We start from the raw sequence: 27,426 nt of genomic DNA on the forward strand, positions 1-27,426 counted from the left end.
TTCTTCACCAGAAAACAGGAGTTATTGGGTATCTTGCGAATTGGTACTGGTACCACTGGTTGGCAAGATTCAGAGACGTGGCCGCTGAGAGGTGATGGGGGGGGGGGTCTCCCTAAGGTCCGCTTAATCCTGGTGAGTTGTTGGGAAGAGAAAGAAAGGACTTCGGGGACTCATTGACTAAGTAGACTCTGGATTCCAGCGATCAGGCATGACTCCTCGACTTCAGGAGGCAGGACGCGTTCGACTAATTCTGACTCTGGCCGGCCGCCGTCAGCTTCCAGTGACGCAACGTGACGTATGGTCCGGCTGCTGTCAGCCGACTGTCAAGATGGCGGCCCCCAGGAGCTGCGCTCTATGGGGCTACTGCGGCCGCGGGTGGTCGCGCGTGATGCGGGGCTGCGGGCTCCCCGGGCTTCGTAGCTCCTGGCCAGGGAGTCCGCCGGGTGCGCGGCTCTTGTCCCAAGAGAAACGGGCAACGGAAACGCACTTCGGGTTTGAGACTGTGTCGGAGGAGGAGAAGGGGGGCAAAGGTGAAGGGGCGCGGGGGCGGGGAGGGCAATGGCCGTCTGCGGGCCTGTTTCTTCTGCCCGCTAAGGGTTGGCTTAACGTCGTCCTCTGTGAGTTCCGGCCGTGTAGCCCCGGGGCGAGCCCGACTCTGCAGAGCGTGAACGCCTCCTCTTTCTAAGCGGAGCAATGATCGGGACACCCCATCAAGTCAGCGTTTACACTGTGCCAGGCGCTGTGCACACATGTCCAGTTTCCATTTCGACCTCTTGGTGGTGGGCGTTGTGTTCCCCAAGTTACCCAGGAGGACACCGAGACTTGAAGTTAATCCGGAACGTGTGCAGTTTAACGCAGGAAGGGGTGGGACCATGACTCCAATTCAGATGGTCTGACTGCAGAGCCACGTTAACCTCCTGCTAAAAGAATAGGTCACTGTTTTTATAGAAAGGAAAAAGGAAAGTATCTTTTCTGTACCTCAGCTTCCACATTTGCCAAGTGGGAAGAATAGTAGCACTTTTCTTAGAGTTCTATTGAGAATTAGATTACTTGACACATTAAAAGTATTTTGAACAATGCCTGACACTTAGTAATTGTCCAATAAATAGTAGCAATTACTGAGCAGTTTCTTGGAGTCCAGCCCGGTGACACAGGCCTGGGAAAGGACAAGAACAGTTTTTTGTTGTTGTTGTTGTTTGTTTGTTTTTTTAATATATTTTATTGATTTTTTACAGAGAGGAAGAGAGAAGGATAGAGAGTTAGAAACATTGATGAGAGAGAAACATCGACCAGCTGCCTCCTGCACATCTCCTACTGGGGATGTGCCCGCAACAAAGGTACATGCCCTTGACCGGAATCGAACCTGGGACCCGTCAGTCCCCAGGCCGACGCTCTATCCACTGAGCCAAACCAGTTAGGGCTAATGTTTATCTTTTAGATACAATCAGCAGGGTAAGTAATATTGGGAGGACACATGTGTTTGTAGTGTCTTTTAAGCAAGGGCATCCAGGGATTAAGCATAAGGATTCCAGTAAACACCCGGGGGTCTGTACGTGCACAGACTTGTTTGGAAAGGTCAAGGAATAATTAGGGGCGCTGCCTTCAACACCCCTAACTCTCCCGTAAGTTGGAATTCCGATTAACAAGGCAGGCGGCCTTCCACACACTTCCGTTCTCTCAGAATGTCCTCCTTACAACTTTCCAACCAAGTCTCGTGTGCTCCCCAACCGTTAAGTCGTGTTATTTCCTTGTAAAAAATGTACCAATAGTTTGCACAGTGTTTGCTACCTTCTCAGCATTTAATTTGCAGTAGGGAGAGGGCATCTTCTCTATGCGTTGGCAAATTGCCATACTCCTTCCTAAGTTTCAGTCAGTTTCTAACATTTTATCCTTTCACTTCCAATGTCATGAAATATCTCGAAGAATTCCTTTAATGTGAATTTTTTTTGCTGGCATCGTTTCCTCTGGGGCATCTTTAACGTTTTCATCACAACCACATCCTCATTTATGTCAGTAAGTTCATCTTACAGAGACCTGGCTGCATCTGGAGCCTCTTGAAGGACGGCAGTGTCAGCATTCCACGGTCAGCCGTTTCTCCAACAACTCCATTGACATCTATTTAAATTTCACTTCCACCATTATCACTTTTTGTTTGTTTGTTTTTTAATATTTCTTACAGAGAGGAAGGGAGAGGGATAGAGAGTTAGAAACATCAGTGAGAGAGAAAGATTGATCAGCTGCCTCCTGCACACCTCCCACTGGGGATGTGCCCGCAACCCAGGTACATGCCCTTGACTGGAATCGAACCCGGGACCCTTCAGTCCACAGGCCGACGCTCTATCCACTGAGCCAAACCTGTTAGGGCACTTTTTGTTTCTTTGCTGCACTTTCATTTTTGTTGGCCAGTTTCCTCTTAATTACCCAGTTTTGTAAAATGCCACATGTTTTCAACAGAGATAAGGAGGTAACACAACTACCTGCTTTGCTGTCTGTGTGTGAATTGAACAACTGGTAGTGACACAAACTATGAAAGAAGTTACATGACTGGTTATCGATCTGATGCACATCTGTTATTTATATAGTACTTTCTGGACTGAAGAAGTGTGAGTGAAGTTTATATTTTATGCAGTTACAGTTAGTATGCCATTGTATCTTAAAGATGTTATTGGGGGACTAGTATTATTTAACTAAACCATAGTAACTGAAATTCATGCATTTTGGAACCATGCAAGACTAGGGTGGTTATACACAGTGGTTTGAGCCTGCGTTCCTCGACTCCTCAAAAGATGCTCAGAAAGAAAAAGCAGCCTGGCCAGTTCTGCTCAGTGGATAGAGCATCGGCCTGAGACTGAAGGGTCCCAGGTTCAATTCGAGTCAAGGGCACATACCTTGGTTGCAGGTTCCCTGGCCCTGGTCGGGGTGCGTGCAGGAGGCATCCAATCGATGTGTCTCTCACACCTCGATGTTTCTCTCTCTCTCTCCTTCTCCCTCCCTTCCACTTTCTCTAATAATCAATGGAAAAATATCCTCAGGTGAGGATTACCAAAAAAAAGGAAAAAGCAATCTTGGAGATCCCAGGGTGGAGAATAGGCATTCAAGATTGAGTTCAAGGAGTAATTCTGAGGTCCGCAGACTCAGCCGAGGGCAGTCATGTTTTGGATCTATGTGGTACATTTCATCCGAAAAACGCAAAGCATCTCCCCTCCACTACCTAGCTCAGCCTTGTGGCAGGGAGGTCGGGAGGGACGGGCACTGACTTTCTTATCTTGTGGGCAGAGAAACTGAGGGGCAAAGAAGTTACTAGTAAATATAGCCTGTGTCTTAAAGTAAACTCCTCTCTTTCCAGCTAGCCCAGACTCCACATTCTGCCTTGATCCTATGGAGATGATTCATGAGGACCCTCCACAATGTAACTTAACCCTGATTCGCATCCTGCCATCCACCTGCCCACCAAATTGTACCTGAGGTTTCTCGGCGTCACAGGCAGAGATGACCTGAGGCTTTCCCATCCATTAGCCGTGTGTCTTTCTAATGGGTTTTGTTGTCTCATTATAATAACCATTAGAAAAAATTCCACCTTCACCCCTATCCTCTAAGAAACAAATCTGTTTAGTACCAAGTATGTGTATGGCATGATTACAAAGTAATGGTCCTAAGATAACTAAGACAGTAGGAAAGAAGTTGATTTTTTATATGAAGTAATATAAATCTTTTATAAAGAGGTGATGCTAAGGTGTAGGTTTGGACATGAAGCATTATGGCTTAGGTTCACTTTGGAAAGACGGGCAATTTCAGGGGGGGACGAAGCTTCCTTCTCTTTCATTTAGGACTTTTCCAAGTGAAACTTGTCAGTAGCACAATTACGTTGTATTTCTCCCATGTCAGTCTACCAGGTGTTTGAGAGTGTGGCCAAGAAGTATGATGTGATGAATGATATGATGAGTCTTGGCATCCACCGTGTGTGGAAGGACTTGCTGCTCTGGAGAATGCACCCGTTTCCTGGGACGCAGCTCCTCGATGTCGCTGGAGGCACAGGTAATGTCCACGTGAGCATCCCCAGGTACCACTGAGCACCTCTTACACAGGTCGCTGTCTCCTGTTGGAATGAGCCACCTCACCTACCATTAGCCTGAAGATGGTTGTTGAAAATCATCATGCCTCTAAGAAAGGTTCACTCTTTTTTTTTCACTGAATGTCAATCAAAAGCACAGAATGTCAGCTTCGTGCCTGTCACTTTCCTAAAATGCACAGATTACAAAGTGAAAAGGCCAGTTTTTTACTCCTGTGACATTTTACCATCTAAACGACTTTTACCTTTTGTTTGACCTTTGACCACCTTTAACATCTTTCCGGGGGCTGGGAGGATGCCTTTTATCATATTCTATAAGCTTTCTAGGCAGCTTCTCCTGCTTAAACCATTGTCTCACCAGATAGCAGCAGCTCATTTGTATCTGCATGCTCCTTTGGTGCCTGCTAGACATTCGGGGAAAGTATCACGGGTTCCTAAAGTACCTCTTGGTGATATCATTACAGGGCTAATGTACATGTTAAATGTGCATTACAATGTATAATATAATGCAATAGTGTTGTACCAACAGAAAAATGTATAGTAAATTATAGTAGAATAATCTCCATGTTTGAAACAAATGTGGCTTTATTGACACGGTCCTCTCCCCAAATGAATCTTAGAGGGCAGAAAGAAAGTCCTGCTCAGTGGAGGACAGACAATTTAGCAGAATCTATCAAAGTGTAACATATAGGATCCCACAATTATAACTCTAGATAGCGAATCTAAAAACATGGCACAAAGATAACGTACAGAAGGGGTTCAGTCGGAGCTGCCTCCATCTCCGGTGTACCATGACCAGTAGCATCACTTCATGCTGACAACTGTCCATTTAGAAAATGTAATTAAAAGGTAATTCCATATATTTTAAAAGACATTTTAAGAAGGTATAGCTAGCCCTAGCCAGTTTGGATCAACGGATAGAGCATTAGCCCGAGGACTGAAGGGTCCTGGGTTCGATTCCAGTCAAGGGCACGTACCTCGGTTGCAAGCTCAATCCCCAGCCCTGATGAGTCCATGTGTGGGAGGCAACCCATCAATGTGTCTTTCTCACATCGCTGTTTCTTTCTCTGTCTCCCCGCCTCCCTTCCACTCTCTAAAATCAATAGAAAAATATCCTTGGGTAAGGATTAACAAAAACAACCCACCAAGATATAACTATAAATATGCTCACTGCATCATTTTTAGTAATACTAAAAAAATTAGAAATAACCAATTTATCCTTCAAAAAGCAGTTGCTTTAGCCCTAGCTGGTTTGGCTCAGTGGATAGAGCGTCGGCCTGTGGACTGAAGGGTCCCAGGTTTGATTCCAGTCAAGGGCACATGCCTGGGTTGCGGGCTTGATCCCCAGTAGGGGGTGTGTGGGAGGCAGCCTATCAGTAGTTCTCTCTCATCATTGATGTTTCTCTCTCTCCCTTCCTCTCTGTAATCAATAAAAAAATATTTTTAAAAAATGAAAAAGAAAATGTGATTTCAGCAAGCACTCGCTTTGCTGGAACAGTATTTACCTGGTCACATTATTTAAACACTTTGATTTTCAGCTTTTAGACTGAAACCACCAACATAGCTCAGAAGGCTCAATTATAGCTGTAAAACAAACAAAATGTTACCAGTCTTGACAGAGTAGAAGTACATAGGATGGAAGATTGAAGAGAGTCATCTGTTGTTGACGGAATAGGAAATCAAATATTGATTCGTCTATTATGCTAGGTTACCCAGGTATTCTGAGGAACTGTGAAAAGGGATATGAATATATTGAGTAGAAGCAAGCAGAGATGGGGGAACAGGATATCATTATAATTTGCTAAGGAAAGAAATAGCTGTAACTTATAGAAGAAACAGCTAAGAGTTGCAAAGATGGTCTCTGGAGAACTGAACTGGGAGAGAGATGTGGGGGTGGGACAGGGAATTATTGCTTGTAACTATGTTATTTCCATAAAAATTATTAGAAAAAGACTAGAAGGCTGTACACTAAACTCTGAATACTTGTAATGTCTGGAGAAGGTATGGACAGAGAATGCAAAATTCATGTTTTATTCTAAAAATTGAGATAGTCTTTTATAGTAAGAATATGTCCATACATTATTTATGCCATTTTTAAATAAAGTTTCCTAAAGAACCTTAGAAGTTAAAAAATAACAGTTACCGTGGAGATGAGTACAAACTTCATTTTCGTACACTCCGCAACTCCTGTGCCCTGTTGTCCCTTCTGAGCTAGGAGATGCTGGGCTTTGTCTTTATGCTTCCATCTTTCCTCCCTGGCTTCCCACAGGTGACATTGCATTCCGGTTCCTTAATTACATTCAGGCACAGCATCGGAGAAAGCAGAAGAGGCAGTTAAAGACCCAGCAAAATTTATCCTGGGAAGAAATTGCCCAAAAGTACCAGAATGAAGAGGATTCCTTGAACGGTTCCCACGTCGTGGTCTGTGACATCAACAAGGAGATGCTGAAGATTGGAAGGAAGAAAGCCTGTGCCCAAGGATACAAAACTGGCAAGTCCTACAGAAAGTGCACAGAGGAAATGTTTATATGTGTATACAATGAGATGGAAGGGGAATGTTGAAGTGCTTTACTTTCCTGCTTTAGAAACTTACCGCCAGGTAGGAGTGGAAGATCATTTGTGGGGGTGGATCCAGTGTGTGCAGTTTCATGCACATCATTTCAGCAGCTAGAGAGTTAGATGATCAGCCCTTTGTGACCAGGGAGCTGCCTGAGGCCCAAAAGGGTTACATGTCTTCCCCAAGAAACACAACTTAGGTGGCAGATCTCCAGTTGGAGCTGAGTCTTCTGATCTCAGCCCCTGGATCCTGAGACAGAAGTTGTGCTTTCGATTCCCGACACCTCCCCATGACCGGCGTCCTGTTCTTGATCCACTCCACTTCCCTGTTAGCACTAGGATGCTTTGATCGATGTGGAAGCCGAGAAGGGGCACTGCCCTTAAAAAGGGGACTTGCCCGTCAGCCACGGGAGTGTAGTTAGCTGACAGCCTCCAGCTCTTAGCACCTGCAGGCTCCGCCTCGGCTTGCCAGCCAGGCAGCACCCTGCGGACGGCTGAGCACGAGGAGGCCGAGCACGAGGAGGCCGAGCACTAGGAGGCCGAGCCCGAGGAGGCCGAGCACGAGGAGGCCGAGCACTAGGAGGCCGAGCACGAGGAGGCCGAGCCCGAGGAGGCCGAGCCCGAGGAGGCCGAGCACGAGGAGGCCGAGCACGAGGAGGCCGAGCACTAGGAGGCTGAGCACTAGGAGGCCGAGCACGAGGAGGCCGAGCACGAGGAGGCCGAGCACTAGGAGGCTGGACTTTTCACAGGCAGGCTTTGTTCCAGGGCCCCCTGTCGGTAGGCTTAGGCTTTGGGTCTAACTGGCTTCCCCATCCAGTCTTGCTTCCTCTTCCTTTGATCTCTTTTATCTTTCCCAGGTGCCACCCCCACTCTCCTCCCCCCCCAAAGAAACAAAAAACCTTTTCTCAGCATCAGTTTCTCAGAAGGCACAACTGATACAGTGAGGAAGCACCTGTAAACAGTACAGTGGGTCCTAGAATAAAAATTTTTTAAATATATTTTTATTGATTTCAGAGAGGAAGGGAGAGGGAGGGAGAGATAGAAACATCAATGATAAGAAAGAATCATTGATCGTCTGCCTCCTGCACGCCTCCCACTGGGATTGATCCCGCAGCCTGGGCATGTGCCTTCGCTGGGAATCGACCCGTGACCTCCTGGTTCATAGGTTGACGCTCACCACTGAGCTACGCTGGCTGGGCTAGAATAAAACTTTTTTTTTTTTTGGCCCTGACCGGTTTGGCTCAGTGGATAGAGCGTCGGCCTGCAGACTGAAGGGTCCCAGGTTCGATTCCAGTCAAGGGCATGTACCTTGGTTGTGGGCATATCCCCAGTAGGGGGTGTGCAGGAGGCAGCTGATCGATGTTTCTCTCTCATCGATGTTTCTAACTCTCTATCCCTCTCCCTTCCTCTCTGTAAAAAACCAAAAAAACAAACAAAACAAAAAACTTTTTTTTTTTTTTTTTTTGGTTCAATGTTGTTTTGTTATAACAATGAACGAGAGGAAAAGGTTTGATTCCTGGCCAGGGCCACCGTCTGTGTGGAGTTGGCATGTTCTCCCCATGTCTGTGTTTTCTCAGGTACTGTAGTTTCCTCCCACATCCCAAAGCTGTGCATGGAGGTGAACTGGCCTGTGATAATTGTCCCAATCTGAGTGAGTGAGGGTGTGTGAGAGGCCCTGTGATGGAAGGTGTCCTGCCCAGGGTTAGTGTCACCTTCCTACCTGAGCTCCAGGGACAGGCTCCGGCCACTTGTGATCCGGAACTGGAATCATTAAATTGGAAAATCATTATCTGACTTGTTTTTAGTAATTTTTCTTAAACTTAGTATCTATGGCTCACATTTATGTCATTGTTCAGTATTAAAATGGTTTTGAATCTTTCTTTAGAAGTTGGGTGATGTTTTTGTGGCCAGAAAGATGCTGTAAGGACTTAACTCTTGTTTATATCGGTTAGCCTATGGTCAGATTGGTTTTCGTTACCCATCGTTTCACTTGAAGACGTAGTTTCCAAGAACCTGTCGGCGATGTGAGTGAGCACTGACTGTCCTCCTAAGCCACAGCACTCTGCAGCAGCTAGGGGACTCTTAGCTCCAGGAAGCCACTGCAGCCACAAAATCGGCAGTTTGTGACCTCGCTTAAAGATGTACACATTAGAAGCATTTATCTCAGTCTGTTCAGAAAAAAAACAACATACATTTTACATCTGGCTTTCTGTTTGTTTTGCCATTTTGAAGTTCTACTTTCCCCACAATATTTTCCGGTAGAAGTGGTGACCCGGCAGCTGCACCATGTTTGCCGGGTTTGCCAGAGCCGCCGCCCGCCCTCGCCCATGCTGGAAGCCCGGCAGGCAGCCACTGTGAGAGGCAGGCTGTACACAGAGAAAGCCAATCCCTCCGTCATCAGCACTTGTCTCCTTCCCGCCCCCCAAGGAGTGTCTGTGGTTATTTTAGCTCAATTCTTTCTCCTCCTCCCCCTCAGAACAGCTGCCTACACAGGGGCAGCCCACGGGGGCCCCCCAGATGAAGGGCTCTTTTGTTCACCATCAGCACTGACCAGGAGGCAAACAGTCCCTAGTGTTCTTAGACAAAGCCACTATGTTTCCTTACTCCTACTGGAAAACGTGTTTCCTTTCGCTCTGGTACTCAGCCATACAGAATGGCAAACAGAGACAGAAATGATAAGTAACGTTCCATTTCTGGAATCATCTCGTCTGTAACATAGCTTGCCCTTCAGGCTCTCCTAACTGCCAAGACTAATCGACCTGCATAGGAATCATTAAATGCCGGATAGTACAATTGGCTTGTTGTTATTAATCCTCATCTGAGGATATTTTTTCCATTAATTTTTTTTAGAGAGAGTGGAAGGAAGGGGGAGAGACAGAGAAACATCAATGTGAGAAAGATGTATCAATTGGTTGCCTCCCATACGCACCCCAGCTGGGCTGGGGATTCAGCCTGCAACTAAGGTACCACCCAGAGACCTTTCAGTCCTCAGGCCAAAACTCTCTTTACTGAGCCAAACCAACTAGGGCCAGAAAGGCTATTTTCATTTGCCTTCCTCTATAGAGTGTTTCTTTTATGTCATATATTAATGTCTAATTCACTGCATATGGAATAATGTTCAAGCTGAGTCAGGATCCTTAGAGGACACAGCCTCTCTGCCATGGGGCTCCCTTAGGTAATTTCTGAATTCATGACCAGACTTAGGGACTAGACACTTTGATTCTCTAAGACTCTGACAGAATCAATATAACAATGCTAAATTCTGTACTTAGAGTACTTCCAGTGACTCTCTGAAGTGGGTGTTATTGTTAACTCCATTTTACAGATGAGGAAACTGAGGCAGAGTAGTTTTTTCAAGATCACACAGCTAATAGTGAAACTTGCCCACCCAATGTGGCTCAGTGATTGAGCATTAACCTACGAACCAGGTCACGGTTTAATTCCTGGTCAGGACATATGCCTGGGTTTCAGGCTTGAGCTCCAGTAGGGGGCGTGCAGGAGGCAGCTGATAAATGATTATCTCTCATCTTTGATGTTTCTATCTCTCTCCCTCTCTCTTCCTCTCTGAAATCAATAAAAATATGTGTATATATTTTTTAAATATATTTTATTGATTTTTTACAGAGAGGAAGGGAGAGGGATAGAGAGTTAGAAACATCGATGAGAGAGAAACATCGATCAGCCGCCTCCTGCACATCTCCTACTGGGGATGTGCCCGCAACCCAGGTACATGCCCTTGACCGGAATCGAACCTGGGACCCTTCAGTTCGCAGGCCGACGCTCTATCCTCTGAGCCAAACCGGTTTCGGCTAAAAATATATTTAAATAAATGGTGAAGCTGGAATTAGAACCCAGGCAGTCTAACCCCAGGATCTGGGCTCCTAACCACAGAACACTGTACAAAACACTAAGCCACGTAAAAGCTGCTTCAGGGTGTCAGGTTTCACTTAGGGTCTTGGGCGAAGGACTTTCCCTAAACTTCAAGGACACCACCTTCAACTCCTCAGGATTAGAGGTCACCCATGAAGACAGTAGCCAAGAATCCAAGGGAGAAGTCAGGTGTGTGATGTTTTCTGACACCAAATGTGATGTTTGCCCATCACCAAACAGTTCTTCAATTCTTCCACACCAAGGAGGTGTCTGACAGTTCAGTTCAATTCTGACACATAACTACCAAGAGTTAGTATCAGATTCAACATGTTTAAGGGCTCAGCCTCACAACTGCCCCCACTTCAGAAGCCAGCCACAAATGGGGTGTCCAGGCTGTCCAACTTCTGCCTGGGTGACCACAAATTGGGGGGTTCCCAAGCCCGCCTCCTCAGGTTTGGCAATTTCCTGGGTGCAGGAGAGACAGCTACCAGACTAAGACGAAAACTAATTTTCTCTTTCAGGACTTGCTTGGGTATTGGGAGATGCTGAAGAACTACCCTTTGATGATGACAAGTTTGATGTTTACACCATTGCCTTTGGGATCCGGAATGTCACACACATTGATCGGGTACGAATGGCTGCATCTCAGGATATTAGTTCTCCTGGTGTGGCTCCACAGAATGAAGAAAGATGGAGAGATTCTTTTCCGGGTTCAGCTCTTGAGTGGAATGACTGTTTCAGAGTCAGGGGACTCAATCCTTTAAGTTGCCAATATTCCTACTCTCAAAATTGATGAGGACCAAATAGAGCAGATCCCATAGAAGCCTTTGTTGCTTGGGTTGGTATTTATTTCTTTGAGACTGTCCGTCTTGCTCTGATATTTCATCTGTTTCGTCTCACTTGTGAAGCCATCCGACCCTGAGAATTTGCAGAAGCTTAGTGGCATTTCTGAGGTTGACGTAGAAAAAAGCACTCAAACGCTATTTTGGCAGAAGGTAGCTAATAGATTCGTGGTTCCTCTATAGAGAGAAGGGAATGTTCAGTTCTTAATCTGATGCAACTCTTTATTTCCACTTTATCATTTGAAGACAATGTACAGGGCCTCAGTTTCGGTTCAGTAATATGGGCTCCGGTTTCCTGATTCTTCTGCTTTGCTGGGCCACCCTTTATGGTGGTCTTTAGCTTTTTAGCTTGGCTGTTGTGATCTGTCCAGTGTCTGTAGTCAGTTTATTATTTCTTTTAATTAAAAAGAAGTGGAAGAGCCCTGGCTGGTTTGGCTCAGTGGATAGGGCGTCAGCCTGCGGAATGAAGGGTCCCGGGTTCGATTCTAATCAAGGGCACATGCCCGCGTTGCGGTCTCGATCCCCAGAAGGGGGCGTGTAGGAGGCAGCCGATCGATGAGTCTCTCATCATTGATGTTTCTGTCTCTCTTTCCTCTCCCTTCCTCTCTGAAATCAATAAAAATATATTAAAAATATACATATCTAGAGATTTGCCATGTCAGTGCATAAAGAACATGGCTCTTCCTTTTTTCAGTAGCTGCATGGATTCCATTTGCATAGAAGTTCCATCATTTAACCAGTCTCTCATTAACGGTTAAGATGCTTCTAATCTTGTGCTGTTCAAATAGTGCTGCATGTCATTTCCATAGTAGAAGCATTTCTATAAGATAGATTCATTAATGTAAAATTGCTTGATCAAAGAGAATATGCATTGTGATTTTGATAATCAAAAATTGACCTTGGTGGGGGTTGTACCAATCTGAATCTGTTTATATCAAGTAACCTCTTTTATATGTACACTAGAGGCCCGGTGCACAAATTTGTGAATGGGTGGGGTCCCTTGGCCTGGCTGACAATTGGGGCCGATCAGGGGGTGGCGGGGAGGCGCTGGCCAGCTGGGGGGAGGGACCGCGGAGTTTGGCTCACACAGGAGGTTGTTTGTAGGAGCCCACTGACCACCGGGGCGGGGGGGGGGGGCAACTCCTACATTGAGCGTCAGCCCCCTGGTGGTCAGTGCCCATCATAGGAACCGGTCAACCAGTCATTCAGTTGTTCAGTCACTTAGGATTTTATATATATAGATATATATACACTGAGTGGCCAGATTATTATGACCACCCCATCAGTACTTCATTGACACTTCTAAAAATACTGAATATTGAAAATTTCCTAAGCAAATACTCTCAAGTTTTTATTATTATTACTAGAGGCCCGGTGCACAAAAATTTGTGCACTCGGGGGGGATGGGAGGGGGTCCCTCAGCCCGGCCTGTGCCCTCTTGCAGTCTGGGAGCCCTCAGGGGATGACTACCTGCTGGCTTAGGCCCGCTCCCCGGGGATTTGGGCCTAAGATGGCAATCAGACATCCCTCTGGCAGCCCGGCAGCCCTCGGGGGATGTCCACTTGCCAGCGGGGAGCAGGCCTAAACTGCAGTCGAACATCCTTAGTGCTGCTGAGGAGGCAGGAGAGGCTCCCACCACCACTGCTGTACTGGCAGCTGTCAGCCTGGCTTGTGGCTGAGCAGAGCTCCTCCCATGTGAGAGCGCCCTGACCACCACTAGGGCAGATCCTGCATTGAGCGTCTGCCCCCTGGTGGTCAGTGTGTGTCATAGTGACCAGTCATTCCCAGTCCTTCTGCTGTTAGGGTCAGTTTGCATATTACCCTTTTACTATATAGGATAGAGGCCTGGTGCACGGGTGTGGGCTGGCTGGTTTGCCCTGAAGGGTGTCCCGGATCAGGGTGGGGGTCCCGCTTGGATGCCTGGACAGCCTGGATGAGGGGATGATGGCTGTTTGCAGCTGGTCACACCCCCTTCATGGTGGGGGTCCCCACTGGGGTGCCTGGCCAGTCTGGGTGAGGGGTTGAGGGCCGTTTTCAGGCTGGCAGGTGACTGAAGCTCCCAACCTCTTTTTTTTTTCTTTTTTTTTTTTTATTCTGGGATTTATTTACCTTCTATGGCTGTCACTGGAGCTGAGAGCCAGCTTTAGCTCTGAGGCTTGGCTCCAGCTTGAGGCCTCGGCTGCTGAAAGCAGGTATCTGGGTTTGTTTGGCTTCTATAATTGAAACACTGTTGGAGATCCAGCTCTGAGGCCTGGCTGGCTGAAAGCAGGTTTCTGGGGTTTGTTTAGCTTCTATAATTGCAACATTGTTTCTTAGAGTGCAGCTCAGAGGCCGGCAGTGGCAGGCGGGGAACCTTGGCTTCCTCTATCACTGGAGCAAGCAAGCCTCCTGTTCGCATCCTGGCTGCCAGCCGCCATCTTGGTTGGCAGTTAATTTGCATATCTCGCTGATCAGCCAATGGGAAGGGTAGCGAAGTTACGGTTAAGTACCATGTTTGTCTATTATTAGATAGGATTATTATTATTTGCATAACTAATTCACTTTATTGTACTGATGGGGGGGTCATAATAATCTGGCTGGTCATAATAATCTGTCCACTCAGTGTATATATGTGCTAGTGGCCCGGTGCATGGATTTGTGTACATTGAAAGGAAATTAATTAGAAGAAATATTTTAATATTGCTATTCACCCTTTCTCTATAATAGAAGTGTCAACCAAATTCATGATCGACAATGACAGATCGAAACACACACATGCAATTGGCGCCAGCAAGAGCTTTGTATGTATCACGCATGCGCGAGTCAACTTAGCCTTTTATATATATATACTAGTGACCTGTCGCACGAAATCACACGAGACCCCTCCCCCCACCCCCTGTGCCAGGGACCGCTACAAGTCCTGGAGTCCCGCCCCGCATGGCCAGCGTGCCACGGGATGGCCCCGAGTCCTAGAGTGCCGCCATGATGCCCTGCCTTTAGGCTGCATGCAGCGGCCAGCAGGCCCACGAAAACACCGGCAGAAGCTGCGCAAAGTGGCCGCCGGGACCCCCGCACCCCCACGGGGCCATAGGAACCCCAGTGGAAGCCGCACGGAGCAGCCGCCGGCCCTGCCCCCGCTGCCCTGCGCCCACTGTGCACACCACCATCTTGTGGCAGCGTTATGGTGTGAGGGTCAGTTTGCATATTACCTTTTTATTATATAGGCTAGAATAAACTTGCTTAATTAGACCTGCTTTCTGATGTAGCTAAACTCTTTCCAGCCTAGTGAAGCACCCCAACTTCTCTTTCAAGTAATTGTCAGGAACACAGCAGTAAATATCAGCACGAAGCAGATTATTATTATAGATTGTCAGGGCTGGGCTGAGGAAGGGAGATGGGAATTAAGAAAAGAAAGAAAGACAGGAGAGCAGGATCAGGAGGACTACAGCTCTCGAGGAACTTCAGCAAGTTTATTAACCACACAATGCTATTTATACACAAGACACTGAATAGGAGGTCTGTCAAGAGGAATGTATTCTTTGTTCCTCTTAATCTCTAAGGGAGAGACAGAGCAGAAGGACAAATTCTCGGTACAGCAAATCTCAGTAAATAGTTACAGACTTCTTGGTAAGCCATGAAAGGTTGCTCTCATTCTACTGATAATCGCCATCCAAACAAGTCTGGGAAAACTGTGTGAGTAAGGGTCCCAGCTTAGCTAGTCCCTTCAGGTGCAAGGACCTTGTCAGCTTACACCTGGTCTCCAACAATAGATCACACAGGGAGAACAAAGGGACAATATTTAACTGCAGCAGTGTTTGACTATTTTCTGCGCAGTGAGAAAACCTGAAGTCATTTTCAAGGTCCATCATTTCTTAGTTCTTTTCAGTAGGGTCAAGTTTCTAAGCTTTCTAAATCTCCGTTTTCTGGCTAATGAAAAGAAAATAGGATTCCACTGAGTCTCCTATCTACCTTCTCCAGGACTTCTGTGAGGATCGAATGAGATGAGACACAGGGAAAATGCTTCACAGATTTTTGGTTAAAGTGTGAAATTTTTACACCTGGTTATAGAGCAAGTCCTATTTCTGGGCTGAAGAAACTCCAAGGAGGCTAGTTGCTAGGGAGAGGAAGCCAGGCATTGCTACGTGACATCATTACACGGTGCCCACAGCCACCATTTTCAGGCTGGGCTGGGCTGTGGGCCCCATTTTGTGCTATGGGGTCTTGGCAGCATCAGCTGCGATTTGGTGGGCTGTCGCTCCGGGCTGGTGGCAGGGCCTGTTTCCCACTTGGCAGAAGCTGAGTGTTGCTTTGTGGGCGCCAAGTTCATGGTGCCATCTCTTTGTAAATGGCCTGTGCGGGTCATGGCAGCTCCTGCATTGAGTGTCTGCCCCCTGATGGTCAGAGCGTGTTATAGCGACCGGTCGGAGGGACACTTAACATATTAGCCTTTTATACACTGTATATAGGTATTTTATTGATTTCAGAGAGGAAGGGAGAGGGAAAGGGAAACATTAATGATGAGAGAGAATCACTGATCGGCTGCCTTCCATATGCCCCCCACTGGGGATAGAGCCCACAACCAGGGCATGTGCCCTTGACCAGAATCAAACCTGGGACCCTTCAGTCCACAGGCTGACACTCTATCCACTGAGCCAAACCAGCTAGGGCTCAAGTAATCTCTTCATGAGTAACAGAAAACCTATAAAAGATAGGATATTATAGGATTATTTCTGCTGTTACATCTTCCCAACTGAGCATGAACAAAGGATCAGTGGGAAATAACTTATAATGTCCACAGAAGCTAAAGCTGTCTCAGCCTCATGGAATTGAGTGAGTCTGCTGAGGAACGTGTTCTTTTGTTCCTTTTCTCACTCAGGCACTCGAAGAAGCTCATCGGGTCCTGAAACCAGGAGGACGGTTTCTCTGTCTGGAGTTTAGCCAAGTGACCAATCCCCTTGTGTCCAGGTTGGTATTGTTAACAGGGCTTGATTCTCATTGTTTAGCCAAGGATTCCCATTCCAAAATGTATAGAAAGTAGCCAGTAAGCAAGAAGCATGAGCCTCAGAGACTGACTCTCTGAGGGATAGTGCCACCTCAGAGGGCAGATGTTGTCAGCCACTCCTGAATGACAACATCTAGGCCAGAAGAGTCTCAAACCAGCAACCAGAGTCTTCCGTCTGTCCATAGATTTTGAGTCCTGGCATTTGAATAAGTTGATTTAGATGTCCATATTTACAATTCATAAAAATTTACATAAAAATCTGGATTTCCAGCTTCACCTGAGAAATCAGAAAACATAGCAACTCTGAGTAAGCCGTATTCCCACATGTCCGTGGTCAGAGCTGAGCAGTAACTCTCCCTTCTCCACTTTCATGGTACTTCCTAACTATACCTGTCACCACATCCGTATTGCTCCCTCCTGACCTTGCACCTGGACCACTTCACTTATTTTAGGTACTTGCTTGACCCTCTAGGCATCTGAGTTTATGATCCCAGGCTTAGATCTTCTTGCTTCTCACCAAGGGGCATGTTCTAATCTTAATCTTTTGCCTTTTTGTTTAGGCTTTATGATCTCTATAGCTTCCAGGTTATTCCTGTCATGGGAGAGGTTATTGCAAAAGACTGGAAGTCCTACCAATACCTTGTAGAGAGTATTCGACAGTTCCCAGCTCAGGTACAAAACTTCTGTAACTTATGACAAAGGCCTGAAAGGTGAAATCGAGGTGATCCTTGCCGTATCTCCCTTTGTGTTTTAGGAGGAGTTCAAGGAGATGATAGAAGATGCAGGTTTTCAGAAAGTGACTTATGAAAGTCTAACATCAGGCATCGTGGCCATTCACTCTGGCTTCAAACTGTAACTCCGTCACCATCCTGGAGCATGAACCACTCCCATCCTGTCAAAAGCCTGCAACTCAAGGGTAATCAGGCTGGTGTGACAGCAACAGAACATCTCCTCTTAAGGATATGTGCTTTGGACTCATGTTCTGATGTGACCGGTCTCAAAGTGGAAGAAACAAATTCCTGTCACTTTATTTCAGCTTTCACTAGGAACTGCTTCCTGCAGGCCTTCTCCCCAAGGTATTGTGCCTGTAGTTTTTGCTCAGTTCCTGCTGTTTTTCCTCAGCTGTGCAGTGTGTGGTTAAGCCAGCACTGAAGCTCAGTTTGGAGTGTGTTTGTAGTTTCTCTGCTGGTTCTGACTTCCAGGACAATGGATCATTTGAATCTAATGATGTGAACTAGAAAGCTTCCTAACTGGACCTGAGTCAATCTTTCAGCCTAGGACTGGTTAAGGGCCAAAGCCAAGGCCCGTCAGGGCTAACGATCACAACTAGAATTATGTACTGAACCTCTAAATGAGTTTACAATTTGTATGGTATTTGTAAATTTTCTTGAGGGAAATACATTTGCCATCATTCAATGCTCTTCTACCAAAAGCCACTATTGTTCCCTTGTGCCTATCATGAAGAAAACAACAAATCCTTGAAAGAATAAATACCAGCAAACTCCAGCTTTTATGTCTTAGAAAGCTTCTTTGTCAGAATATATTTGAAGAAAGGATTTTATAGTAAAAAATGTTTGAAAAGTATTTATCTAGCCTAACCTCCTCCAGTACGTGGGGGCAGAGCTCTTGTATCCTTAATATAGTAATTGATGTTAAAATGAGGCCCTATTTTTTATCTGGATAAAGCTTAAGGTTTTTGTGGGGCCTTGCTAAGAAATTGCAGAAACCAACCTGTGAGTTGGCTGGCAGTTTAATTGTAGATAACTTAGATCAGGGCCATTTGAACAGGCTGCCTCTTGCCCTAGCACAGTAGGGGTCATTTATGTACCTTCACTGAAGATTTTGCCTGTCGCTGAAAAGCTTTCCGATATAGCTACCTATATGCAACTATCTCACAGACAGCAACTAAGCACTTAATAAAATGCTAAACCTTATACAAACTTTAGCTTACTTCCCCTCCTCCCCCAAGCTGGAGCCTATGGGCCTTTGAAATTAACAAGGAGCAGGCACTAGGCAGCTGTGGGCAAACTACGGCCCGCAGGCCGGATCTGGCCCGTTTGAAATGAGTAAAACTAAAAAAAAAAAAGACCGTACCCTTTTATGTTATGATGTTTACTTTGAATTTATACTAGTTCACACAAACACTCCATCCATGCTTTTGTTCCGGCCCTCCGGTCCAGTTTAAGAACCCATTGTGGCCCTCGAGTCAAAAAGTTTGCCCACCCCTGCACTAGAGGGAACTTCATAAAACATCAACGCAGTCCTATCTCCACAGCAATGTGGTTTCTTCACATCTTAATAAAAAAATAAGGTAAGCCTGGCCAGCAATGATTGAGCATCGACCTATGAACCAGGAGGTCATGGTTCGATTCCTGTTCAGGGCACATGCCCAGGTTGCCGGCTCAATCCCCAGTGCATGCAGGAAGCAGCCAATCAACGATTCTCTCTCATCACTGATATTTCTTCTCTTTCCCTCCCTCTCCCTTCCTCTCTGAAATCAAAAATATATTTTAAAAATAAGTTTAAAACTGCCAGTCCTGGCAAACAGATAAGGGCCTAATCAAGTCAGAACCCCTAATGTCCAGCTGCTTGTATTTATATGAACAGACTGAAAATGTTCTCAGTCCTAACACAGCTCAAGTTCACTAGGAATCCTAAAACTCCAAGTTCTGGTAAAGAAAAACAATCTTGCCCTAGCTGGTTTGGCTCAGTGGATAGAGCATCTGCCTGTGGACTGAAGGGTCCCAGGTTCAATTCCGGTGAAGAGCACATGCCTGGGTTGCGGGCTCGATCCCCAGTAGTGGGGGTGCAGGAGGCAGTCGATCCATGATTCTCTCTCATCACTGATGTTTCTCTCTCCCTCTCCCTTCCTCTCTGAAATCAATAAAAATATACATATGAAAAAAGAAAACGATCCTCCCAAAGATGTTACCAACCTAATACTGCTCTTAAGATGGAATCATCACCTGTCAATTAAAATCTATCACCCACTTATAGCAGTAGCCCGGCTGCTCAGAAATCCTAATTGTATCTCACAGACCCAAGATCTAAAACAAAAAGCCTTCCCGCATGTGGACACTGAGCACAGGATAACTAGAAAGTCCTGACCTTCCTTCCTTGCAACTTCCCAAGATGAGTGCGTATTGCTTCAGCCTCTGGAGCATTTCCTTGCTGCCTATAGGATAAGGCTGCCATGCTTGCTTTCCTTAAAAAGCTGAAGTCTTTATGGCCCTGGCTGGGCAGCTTAGTTCGAGCGCTGTCCCAACACACCAAGGTTGCGGGTTCAGTCCCCACTCAGGGCACATAAAACAACCAATGAATAAGTGGGACAACAAATCAATGCCTCTCTCAAATTAATAAATTTTAAAAATAAACAACTGAAGTCTTTAAGTTGTTTAACCTAATAAAACAATTTGATAGGGGGAGGAAAAAAGACTGACGTCTTCCTAAAATTGATGGCAGGAAACCTTTAATGAAGGCTATACTGGATCTTTTAATGGAAATTTCAATTCACATTTGTTAATTGGGTTTCTGACCACAGCTAGTTTAAGCACAGCACAACAGGCTTACACATTTAAATTCCTGCATGGAGGGCTGCTGCTAAATACTTTCTCCCTTTTAAAACCACCTTTAACCTTTTTTTAAAATATATTTTGATTGATTTCAGATAGGAAGGAAGAGGGAGAGGTAGAAACATCAATGATCAGAATCATTGATCAACTGCCTCCTGCACACCCCTACTGGGGATGGAGCCTGCAACCCAGGCATGCACCCTTGATCGGAATTGAACCCGGGACCTTCCAGTCTGAAGTCGAACACTCTACCCACTGAGCCAAACCAGCTAGGGCCCACCTTTAATCTTTTTTTTTTTTTTTTACTTTTTATTTTTATTGATTTCAGAGAGGAAGGGAGAGAGAGGGAGAGAGAGAGAGAGAAACATCATCGATGAAAGAGAATCATGGATCAGCCGCCTCCTGCATGCCCCCTAGTAGGGATCAAACATGTGACCCAGGCATATGCCCTTGACCAGAATTGAACCCAGGACCCTTCAGTCTGCAGGCCAAACTGGTCAGGACATAATCTTTACAGTATCCTTTTGGGGCCTGGCTGGGAGGGGGAATAGCCCAGAGACCAAATTTCTCATTAGCCCGTTATCAGCTTATTTTTTTTTAAACATTTTATTGATTTTTTAAAATATATTTTATTGACTTTTTACAGAGAGGAAAGGAGAAGGATAGAGAGTTAGAAACATCGATGAGAGAGAAACATCGATCAGCTGCCTCCTGCACAACCCCCCACTGGGGAAATGCCCACAACCGAGGCACATGCCCTTGACCGGAATTGAACCCGGGACCCTTCAGTCTGCAGGCCGACACCCTATCCACTGAGCCAAACCGGTTAGGGCTATCAGCTTATTTTCACATTTTACAGCCACAGAAAGCTTATATAAAGGAGTTCTACTGCATTATCACCACCAATAGCAACACCTTTTTTTCCCCCCACAGAGAGGGAGAGGCATAGAGAGATAGAAACATCAAAGATGAGAATCGCCGAAACCGGTTTGGCTCAGTGGATAGAGCGTCGGCCTGCGGACTGAAAGGTCCCAGGTTCGATTCCGGTCAAGGGCATGTACCTTGGTTGCAGGCACATCCCCAGTGGGGAGTGTGCAGGAGGCAGCTGGTCGATGTTTCTCTCTCATCAATGTTTCTAACTCTCTATCTCTCTCCTTTCCTCTCTGTAAACACTCAATAAAATATATTTAAAAAAAAAAAAAAAAAAAAGATGAGAATCACTGTTCGGCTCTACAGGCCCCGCACTGGGGATTAAGCCCACAACCCTGGCATTTGCCCCGACCGGAAATTGAACCATTACCTCCTGGTTCATGGGTGTCGATGCTCAACCACTGAGCCATGCCAGCCGGGATCTATAGCAACATCTTTCAACAAAATGAGCACCTAAACACAGTATTTACCAGGTTAGGAATAAGACTTACTTAACCCAAAAGTTTCTGACATGCACTGCTGAGTATTCTATCATGCATAACAGTTGCAGATGCATGGGAGTTAAACTGAATAGGCTAGCCCCGGCTGGTTTGGCTCAGTGGATAGAGCGTCAGCTTGCTGACTGAAGGGTCTTGGGTTCAATTCTGGTCAAGGGTACATGCCCAGGTTTTGAGCTCGATCCCCAGTGTGGGGTATGCAGGAGGCAGCCGATCAATGATTCCCTCCTCATTGATGTTTCTCTCTCTCCCTTCCTCTCTGAGATCAATAAAAACATCAAAAATAAAACATAAACTGAATAGGCTAGTCTACTATATTCCACAGAAACTTTCTTCTAGGACTCACCCCCAATGACCTAGATGGCCAAGGGCCACCTTTAACCCTAGATTAGTTGAACAAATTATCACACACAGTTCTCCGGCAAATTTTATTTTGGGAAAGGAATGGATTTTGAGGAGAAAAAACATGGGGCAGAGAGGTATGGAATAGAAAATAAATACAAATGTAAGCTTCTTTGCTAATTGTTTTATAACCACAACAAATGAGTACAGCGAATACCCTGTACAAAACAACACAATAAAGGTTCAAGATCAAGGTGTTCCTTTAGGCAAGGCTGAAGATTTCAGTCTCTGGTATTTGGAATTTAGGCTGCAATCCTTATTTTTGGATGGATCACTGGGTGTGTAGTACAGTCCATGCTTTTAACCCGATTTGAACAGAAGAATGGCCACCTGGCCCAGGTAGAAGTAGATGAAGTGTTTGGTTTCATGTGTCACGTAACTACCGAAGTTCCTCCCCACGATGCAGTGCCAGGTGGGGTTGTACTTCTTGTCAAACTCCTGGGGAAGGGGGCGGTGGAGAAAAAGAATACTAGAATTTTAGTGCTAAATCAGAGGTCAGAGCCTGCTGGGCAGAGAGGAGGAACGTTAGCATCTGCAAATTCTTAGAATGAAAGAATGTTTCCCAGTTCCAGGTCGCCTACATGGTGCATTAATGCAACATACTTGCAGTCTGCGCTAGGCTGGCAATGGGGGCTGGGATGTAAAAGGCGGAAAGGGCAGCCTCAAAGACTGAGCATTTGTTGCGGCAAATGAACTTCCAAAATATCCACTGACAGCCGGTAACATCAACAGTTCCAGTTTACCTTGTTCTTACTTGTACACAGAAATAAACAATCCTTGTCATGCACCCCCAAACGTTAAGAAAATGGTAAATGTTTAGCTCAAAATACCCCATTATAACTCATTTCCTTAACTGCACTCCAGTATCCTTGATAAGGAAAGACTTCCAAAAGGAGAAAGTCTCAATTCGCACCACTGTGGATCAACATTTTAATTTAAAGAGACTAGACATCTGGCCACTACTCCTATAGAAAGAATGCTGGAAACAGAATCTGACAACCACCTGGTCAAATTTTATCCTTCACTGTAATTTCAAGAGCCCTCCTTTTCACGTCTATCTTGCTGCTGATGTACCACCTGGCCCACAAGGATAGCAAGTTGCAGGGACACTGTTCCCCTATTTTCCCTACCCCAAGAGGTTTGGGAACTAACTAGAATGCCCTGTTAATTTCTTAACCAGGTGACTGTAAACAGGCGCCAAAATTAACCCTTATCTCCAAAATTATTACAAGTCTGTGGTTTGGCTACTCTTATCTTGGGTGCAGCACGAACATCTTTTAGATTGAGGAGAATAACATTCTTAACTGCGTTTGTCAGAAAATGGTCTTTGTTTCTATTCCATCTGAAGTCATCTTCCTATTCCCGACTGGAACCCTGGCACAGCTTAGGTTGCCCGTTTCCTTCCCTTCCAGAAACCAGAGCTGGGGACGTTGGCAGTTCTGCCAGCAGCTTTCTACAGCCCGTCCTTTGCCAAGCGCCCACCCCAGCCCCCCAACCACCACTCCCACCCACTTTCATCTGCCGACTCAACTCCCCACGGGAAGGCTGGCAAGATCTCCCTCCGGCTGGCTGGGCACACCCACGCAGCTCCCCCTCCCGAGCACCCAGATGGATCTTCCGCGCAGAAATCGTGCAGAAGGGGGGACCCGCTGCTCCCTGGTCTTAGAAACCGTTGCTAGGTGGCGCTTTCCCCCGCGGAGCTGGGTAATAAAAAAACTTGAGGCGCCGGGGTTCTGGTCTTCCCAAGAGGAGCGCAAAATTCGCTTGCATTCTTTCTGGAAGACTCTACACCCAAGCTGCCCCGCGTGCCCTCAGGGATCTCTGCCAGGCGCTCTGGGGATGCATGACCCGGACAAGAAGTTGTGACTCCCGCCAGCTGTGCGCGATCAGCCCGAGCCCCCGCCCCGCGCCCCAGCCTCACCTTCTTAATATGGGCCGCAATGTCCTTTTCTATGTTATATTTCTCCAACGCCTGAGTAGCACATTCCACGGAGTCCTGTTGCATCTCCTCCGACATATCGGCATTTTTGATCACCGCCTTTCGGTCGCACATGGTTACCTGAGGAAGGAGGCCCAAGCAAGGGGTGAGATGGGGGGCGGGGGGTGTGGACTGCGCCTGCCATGCGCCAGCTCCCCCGCCCGCTCCGTGCGCCCCACGCCATCCCGGATGACGCCCCCCACCCCACTTCTCAGGGAGGGCGGGCCGCGCCGATCCAACCACGGGAGAACTCCGGCGGGGTACAAAACCGGGCAGCGAAGCCCCCCCCGGGGCCCCTGAGCCTCTCACAGTGGAGCAGCGGCTGGCCGACTGCAACAGTCTCCTGGGGGAGGGGCTGGCGACGCTCAGACCCAGCTCGAGAGGCCGTCGCTACTGAAGCCGTGGCGCATCTAAGCAGCCCCACACCAGCTGCCGCCGCCGCCTAGAGCCTAGGCTCCGCCCTGCTCTGAAGACCCCGCCCCCAAACATTCCTATTGGCTTTCCGCACCCCCCAGGGCTCTCCCATTGGTCCATGGGCTCCATCGTTCCCTCAGGATCTTTCTCCAGCATTTTGTTGCAGACCACAATGCACTGCTCGTGGCGTCTGTTGCCCCGGCAATGGGCTGGCTGCACGCGTTGAGGCCCACACACCCCGAAGGTGGAGCTGGGCCGCGCCAGGGAGAACCACCCAGCAGCTAGACCGGTGCGAAGGGAGTTTCTGTCCAAGCCAAGGGAAGTGATTCCAAATTTACGGAGGCTGTTCCAAGATTTGTTCTTGGACAGTTGGGTCCACCCTAGGTTAGAAGGACTTACGGATTCTCACTGAGGTGGCCAATCCCTTCATTGAATGGATCTCTGAAACAGGGCCGGCAACCTAGGCAAATGGCCAATGCAGTCACAGAAGAGGGAACCCCTGGACTTGATTTAATGCTCTACTGTCTCATTCTTGAAATTGTTATTTTCTAAACAAGAGATCCCACATTTTATTTTTGCACTGGGACCCGCAAATTATGTAGCCTGTCCTTTTAAATATCGGGAGAGGTTCCTCAGGAATGGGAGAGGGGTTCCTTATGATTTAAGGGATTATCCCAAGAGCTGGATCTCCCTGCTGTGCAGTGCAGACCTCCTTTCAGGGGGTTAAGGGCCCTTTGGGTGGATTTGGGTGTGTGTGCCCAGGGTGGGGCTTCTTGCTCCAAAGAGGCTCTTTCCTGTATGGTAGTTTCTTGGTTGAGGACTTTTATCTAGGGCAGAGGTGCCCTAATGATTAGAAAGGTATCCCTCAGAGGTTATTTCCTCTGGTTTAGGGAGGCTAACCGAACCATTAAATGGTTGAAAAGCAAGGTCTTGAGAGGGTAGGGAGCAAGGTCAGGTCTGGATTTATATCCCAGCAGTCATTTACTAGCTGTTTGAATCTCATTTTTCTTATCTGTAAAGGGGGATAAATATAAAAGGAATACACTTTATAGGCATGTTGCATTAAATGAACTAATAATGCCTTTTAAGTTGTCAGCACGACGTGTGGCATTTAGTAAGTGCCTAGTGAATCTTATCAATAACAGTTTATGGAACTATCCCAAGAGTCAAGGCAAGGTTTTGAACCAATCCTTAAATGCTTATAATGTATTTTTGAACTTCCATAAACAAGTCATCAGGTTAATCATGTAACCAGAAGTTTTCTGTTTACATTTCTGCATTTTCTTCTTGACCATCTACTCTCATGAACGCAGAGCCCCTTACAATTTTACCAGTCAGAGGCACACAACTCAAAGAAGAAAGAAGTGGGAATAATGAGAACGTTAGGTACAACATATGCATATCAATTAAATTAAGAAATTAAGAGGCTTTTCCTAGCTCCACGTTTCTAATACTCAGACTATAGGTTTGAGGTGTGAAAATAGTTATATATGGTGTCATTCCTGAAGAAGCTGGGAGTGAGGTTGGGCTAGTGCTTCTACCTGACTAGGGTGAGGCTGGACCAGTGCTTCTACCTGCCTTGGGTGTATGATTCAGAGCTGTGGAATCTGATGACACCAGAACCTGAATCTCTCATGGGGGCCTTTTATATATATACTAATGACCCGGTGCATAGATTCATGCACATTGAAAGGAAATTAATTAGAAGGTGGCCGGCGGCAGGGTGAGAAGGGCCAGACACGCCCTGGAGCCAACCTCCTGTGGTCCCTCCCCAGCTGGCCAGCTGCACCTGGGGTGGCGCCACAGCTCGAAGGGCATCTGCGGAGTGAGCAGGGTCCCTCTGGCAGATGGGGTCCCTCCACCTGGCCTGTGGGAATTCGGCCAAAACCAGCTCTCTGACATGCCCCAAGGGGTCCCTCCTCTCTGGTTCTGGAGTGCGTCACTGGAGAACCACCGCTGCCAAGTCACTACAGCTCGGCAGCTCCTGCGTTGAGCATCTGCTCCCTGGTGGTCAGTGCATATCATACCTACCAGCTGGTCGGCCTGTCAGCCGATTGCTTAGCCTTTTATATATAAACTAGAGACCTGGTGCATGAAATTCATGCACTCGGTGGGGGTGGGGGGGGCGGTCCCTCAGCATGGCCTGTGCCCTCTTGCAGTCCAGGAGCCCTTGGGGCATGTCCGTCTGACAGCTAAGGCCCACTCCCCCACGGACTAAGCCAACAGACGGACACCCTTAGTGCTGCCATGGAGGCAGGAGAGCCGAGAGCCCGGCTTCTGGCAGAGTGGCACTCCCTCTGTGGGAGCACACTGACCACCAGGGGGCAGCTCCTGCATTGAGCGTCTGCCCCCTGGTGGTCAGTGTGTGTCATAGCGACCAGTCATCCCACCGTTCGGTCAATTAGTGTGTTAGCCTTTTATTATATAGGATATGAAAAGTATATATATCCCTCTGCTCTGCAGCTTGGCCAGCTTCTTGTTTGAACAGAAGTTGCCAAGAGTAAAGTGGATGAGGTAATAAGAATAGCAGCTGTTTATTGAGTGATTGCTTACCACCAAGCGCTTTACATTCACTCAGTTATTCCTCACAACTGTGCCTGGGACCCCTTTCCTCCTATCTCCCTCCTGGCATGGACGTCTGCTTACTGAGTTTCAGCTCAAATGCCACCTTCCCTGAACTCCCACCTCTACTTGCTCTCTACCACTGCCCTTCAGTTATTCTCTACAACACTTTCAGTTCCTCCATTGTACTTGCCTCATTTATTCCTTCAAAGGAATTATCTCATGTATTTATTTGCTTGGTTATTGTCTATCTGCCCCTGCCTGTCTTATTCACTACTGCAGCTTCAGCATCTAATTCCTGTCTTCCACATAAATTAAAAATACCAGGTCTTGGGTTGCGGGCACATCCCCAGTGGGAGATGTGCAGGAGGCAGCTGATCGATGTTTCTCTCTCATCGATGTTTCTGACTCTCTATCTCTTTCCCTTCCTCTCTGTAGAAAATCAATAAAATATGTTTTAAAAAAAAAAATACCAGGTCTTTGCCTGACGGTGGCTCAGTGGTCGAGCCAGGAGGTCATAGTTTGATTCCCAGTCAGGGCACATGCCCGGGTTGCGGACTTGATCCCTGTGCAGGAAGCGGCCAAATCAATGATTCTCTCTCATTATTGATGTTTCTCTCTCTTTCTCTCTCCATCTCTGAAATTAATTAAAAAATATTAAAAAACAAAACAAAACACCAGGTCTTCTTGAATCACTATGCTGTTCACCTGAAACTAATATTATATTATACATCAACTATACTTTAAAAATAA

The 27,426-nt window shown here is 46.7% G+C and overlaps 2 protein-coding genes across 2 annotated transcripts; one reads left to right on the forward strand and one right to left on the reverse strand.

The window, feature by feature from the left end:
- The first annotated feature begins 6 nt into the window (after nucleotides 1-6).
- On the forward strand, nucleotides 7-18,817 carry COQ5 (coenzyme Q5, methyltransferase). The gene is made up of 7 exons (XM_081113629.1): nucleotides 7-530; nucleotides 3,886-4,035; nucleotides 6,339-6,560; nucleotides 11,017-11,123; nucleotides 16,193-16,281; nucleotides 16,879-16,990; nucleotides 17,073-18,817. Exons 1-7 carry the CDS (start codon nucleotides 209-211, stop codon nucleotides 17,172-17,174), a joined length of 1,104 nt encoding a protein of 367 aa, XP_080969755.1. The 5' UTR covers nucleotides 7-208; the 3' UTR covers nucleotides 17,175-18,817.
- Nucleotides 18,818-21,731: 2,914 nt separating this feature from the next.
- Nucleotides 21,732-24,165, reverse strand: DYNLL1 (dynein light chain LC8-type 1). The gene is made up of 3 exons (XM_081113630.1): nucleotides 24,007-24,165; nucleotides 23,641-23,778; nucleotides 21,732-22,157 (listed from the first exon to the last, which is right to left on the reverse strand). Exons 2-3 carry the CDS (start codon nucleotides 23,770-23,772, stop codon nucleotides 22,020-22,022), a joined length of 270 nt encoding a protein of 89 aa, XP_080969756.1. The 5' UTR covers nucleotides 23,773-23,778; nucleotides 24,007-24,165; the 3' UTR covers nucleotides 21,732-22,019.
- Nucleotides 24,166-27,426: the final 3,261 nt, after the last annotated feature.

Source organism: Myotis nattereri, assembly GCF_964212035.1.
Source record: "Myotis nattereri genome assembly, chromosome: 19".
NCBI classification, from domain to species: Eukaryota; Metazoa; Chordata; class Mammalia; order Chiroptera; family Vespertilionidae; genus Myotis; species Myotis nattereri.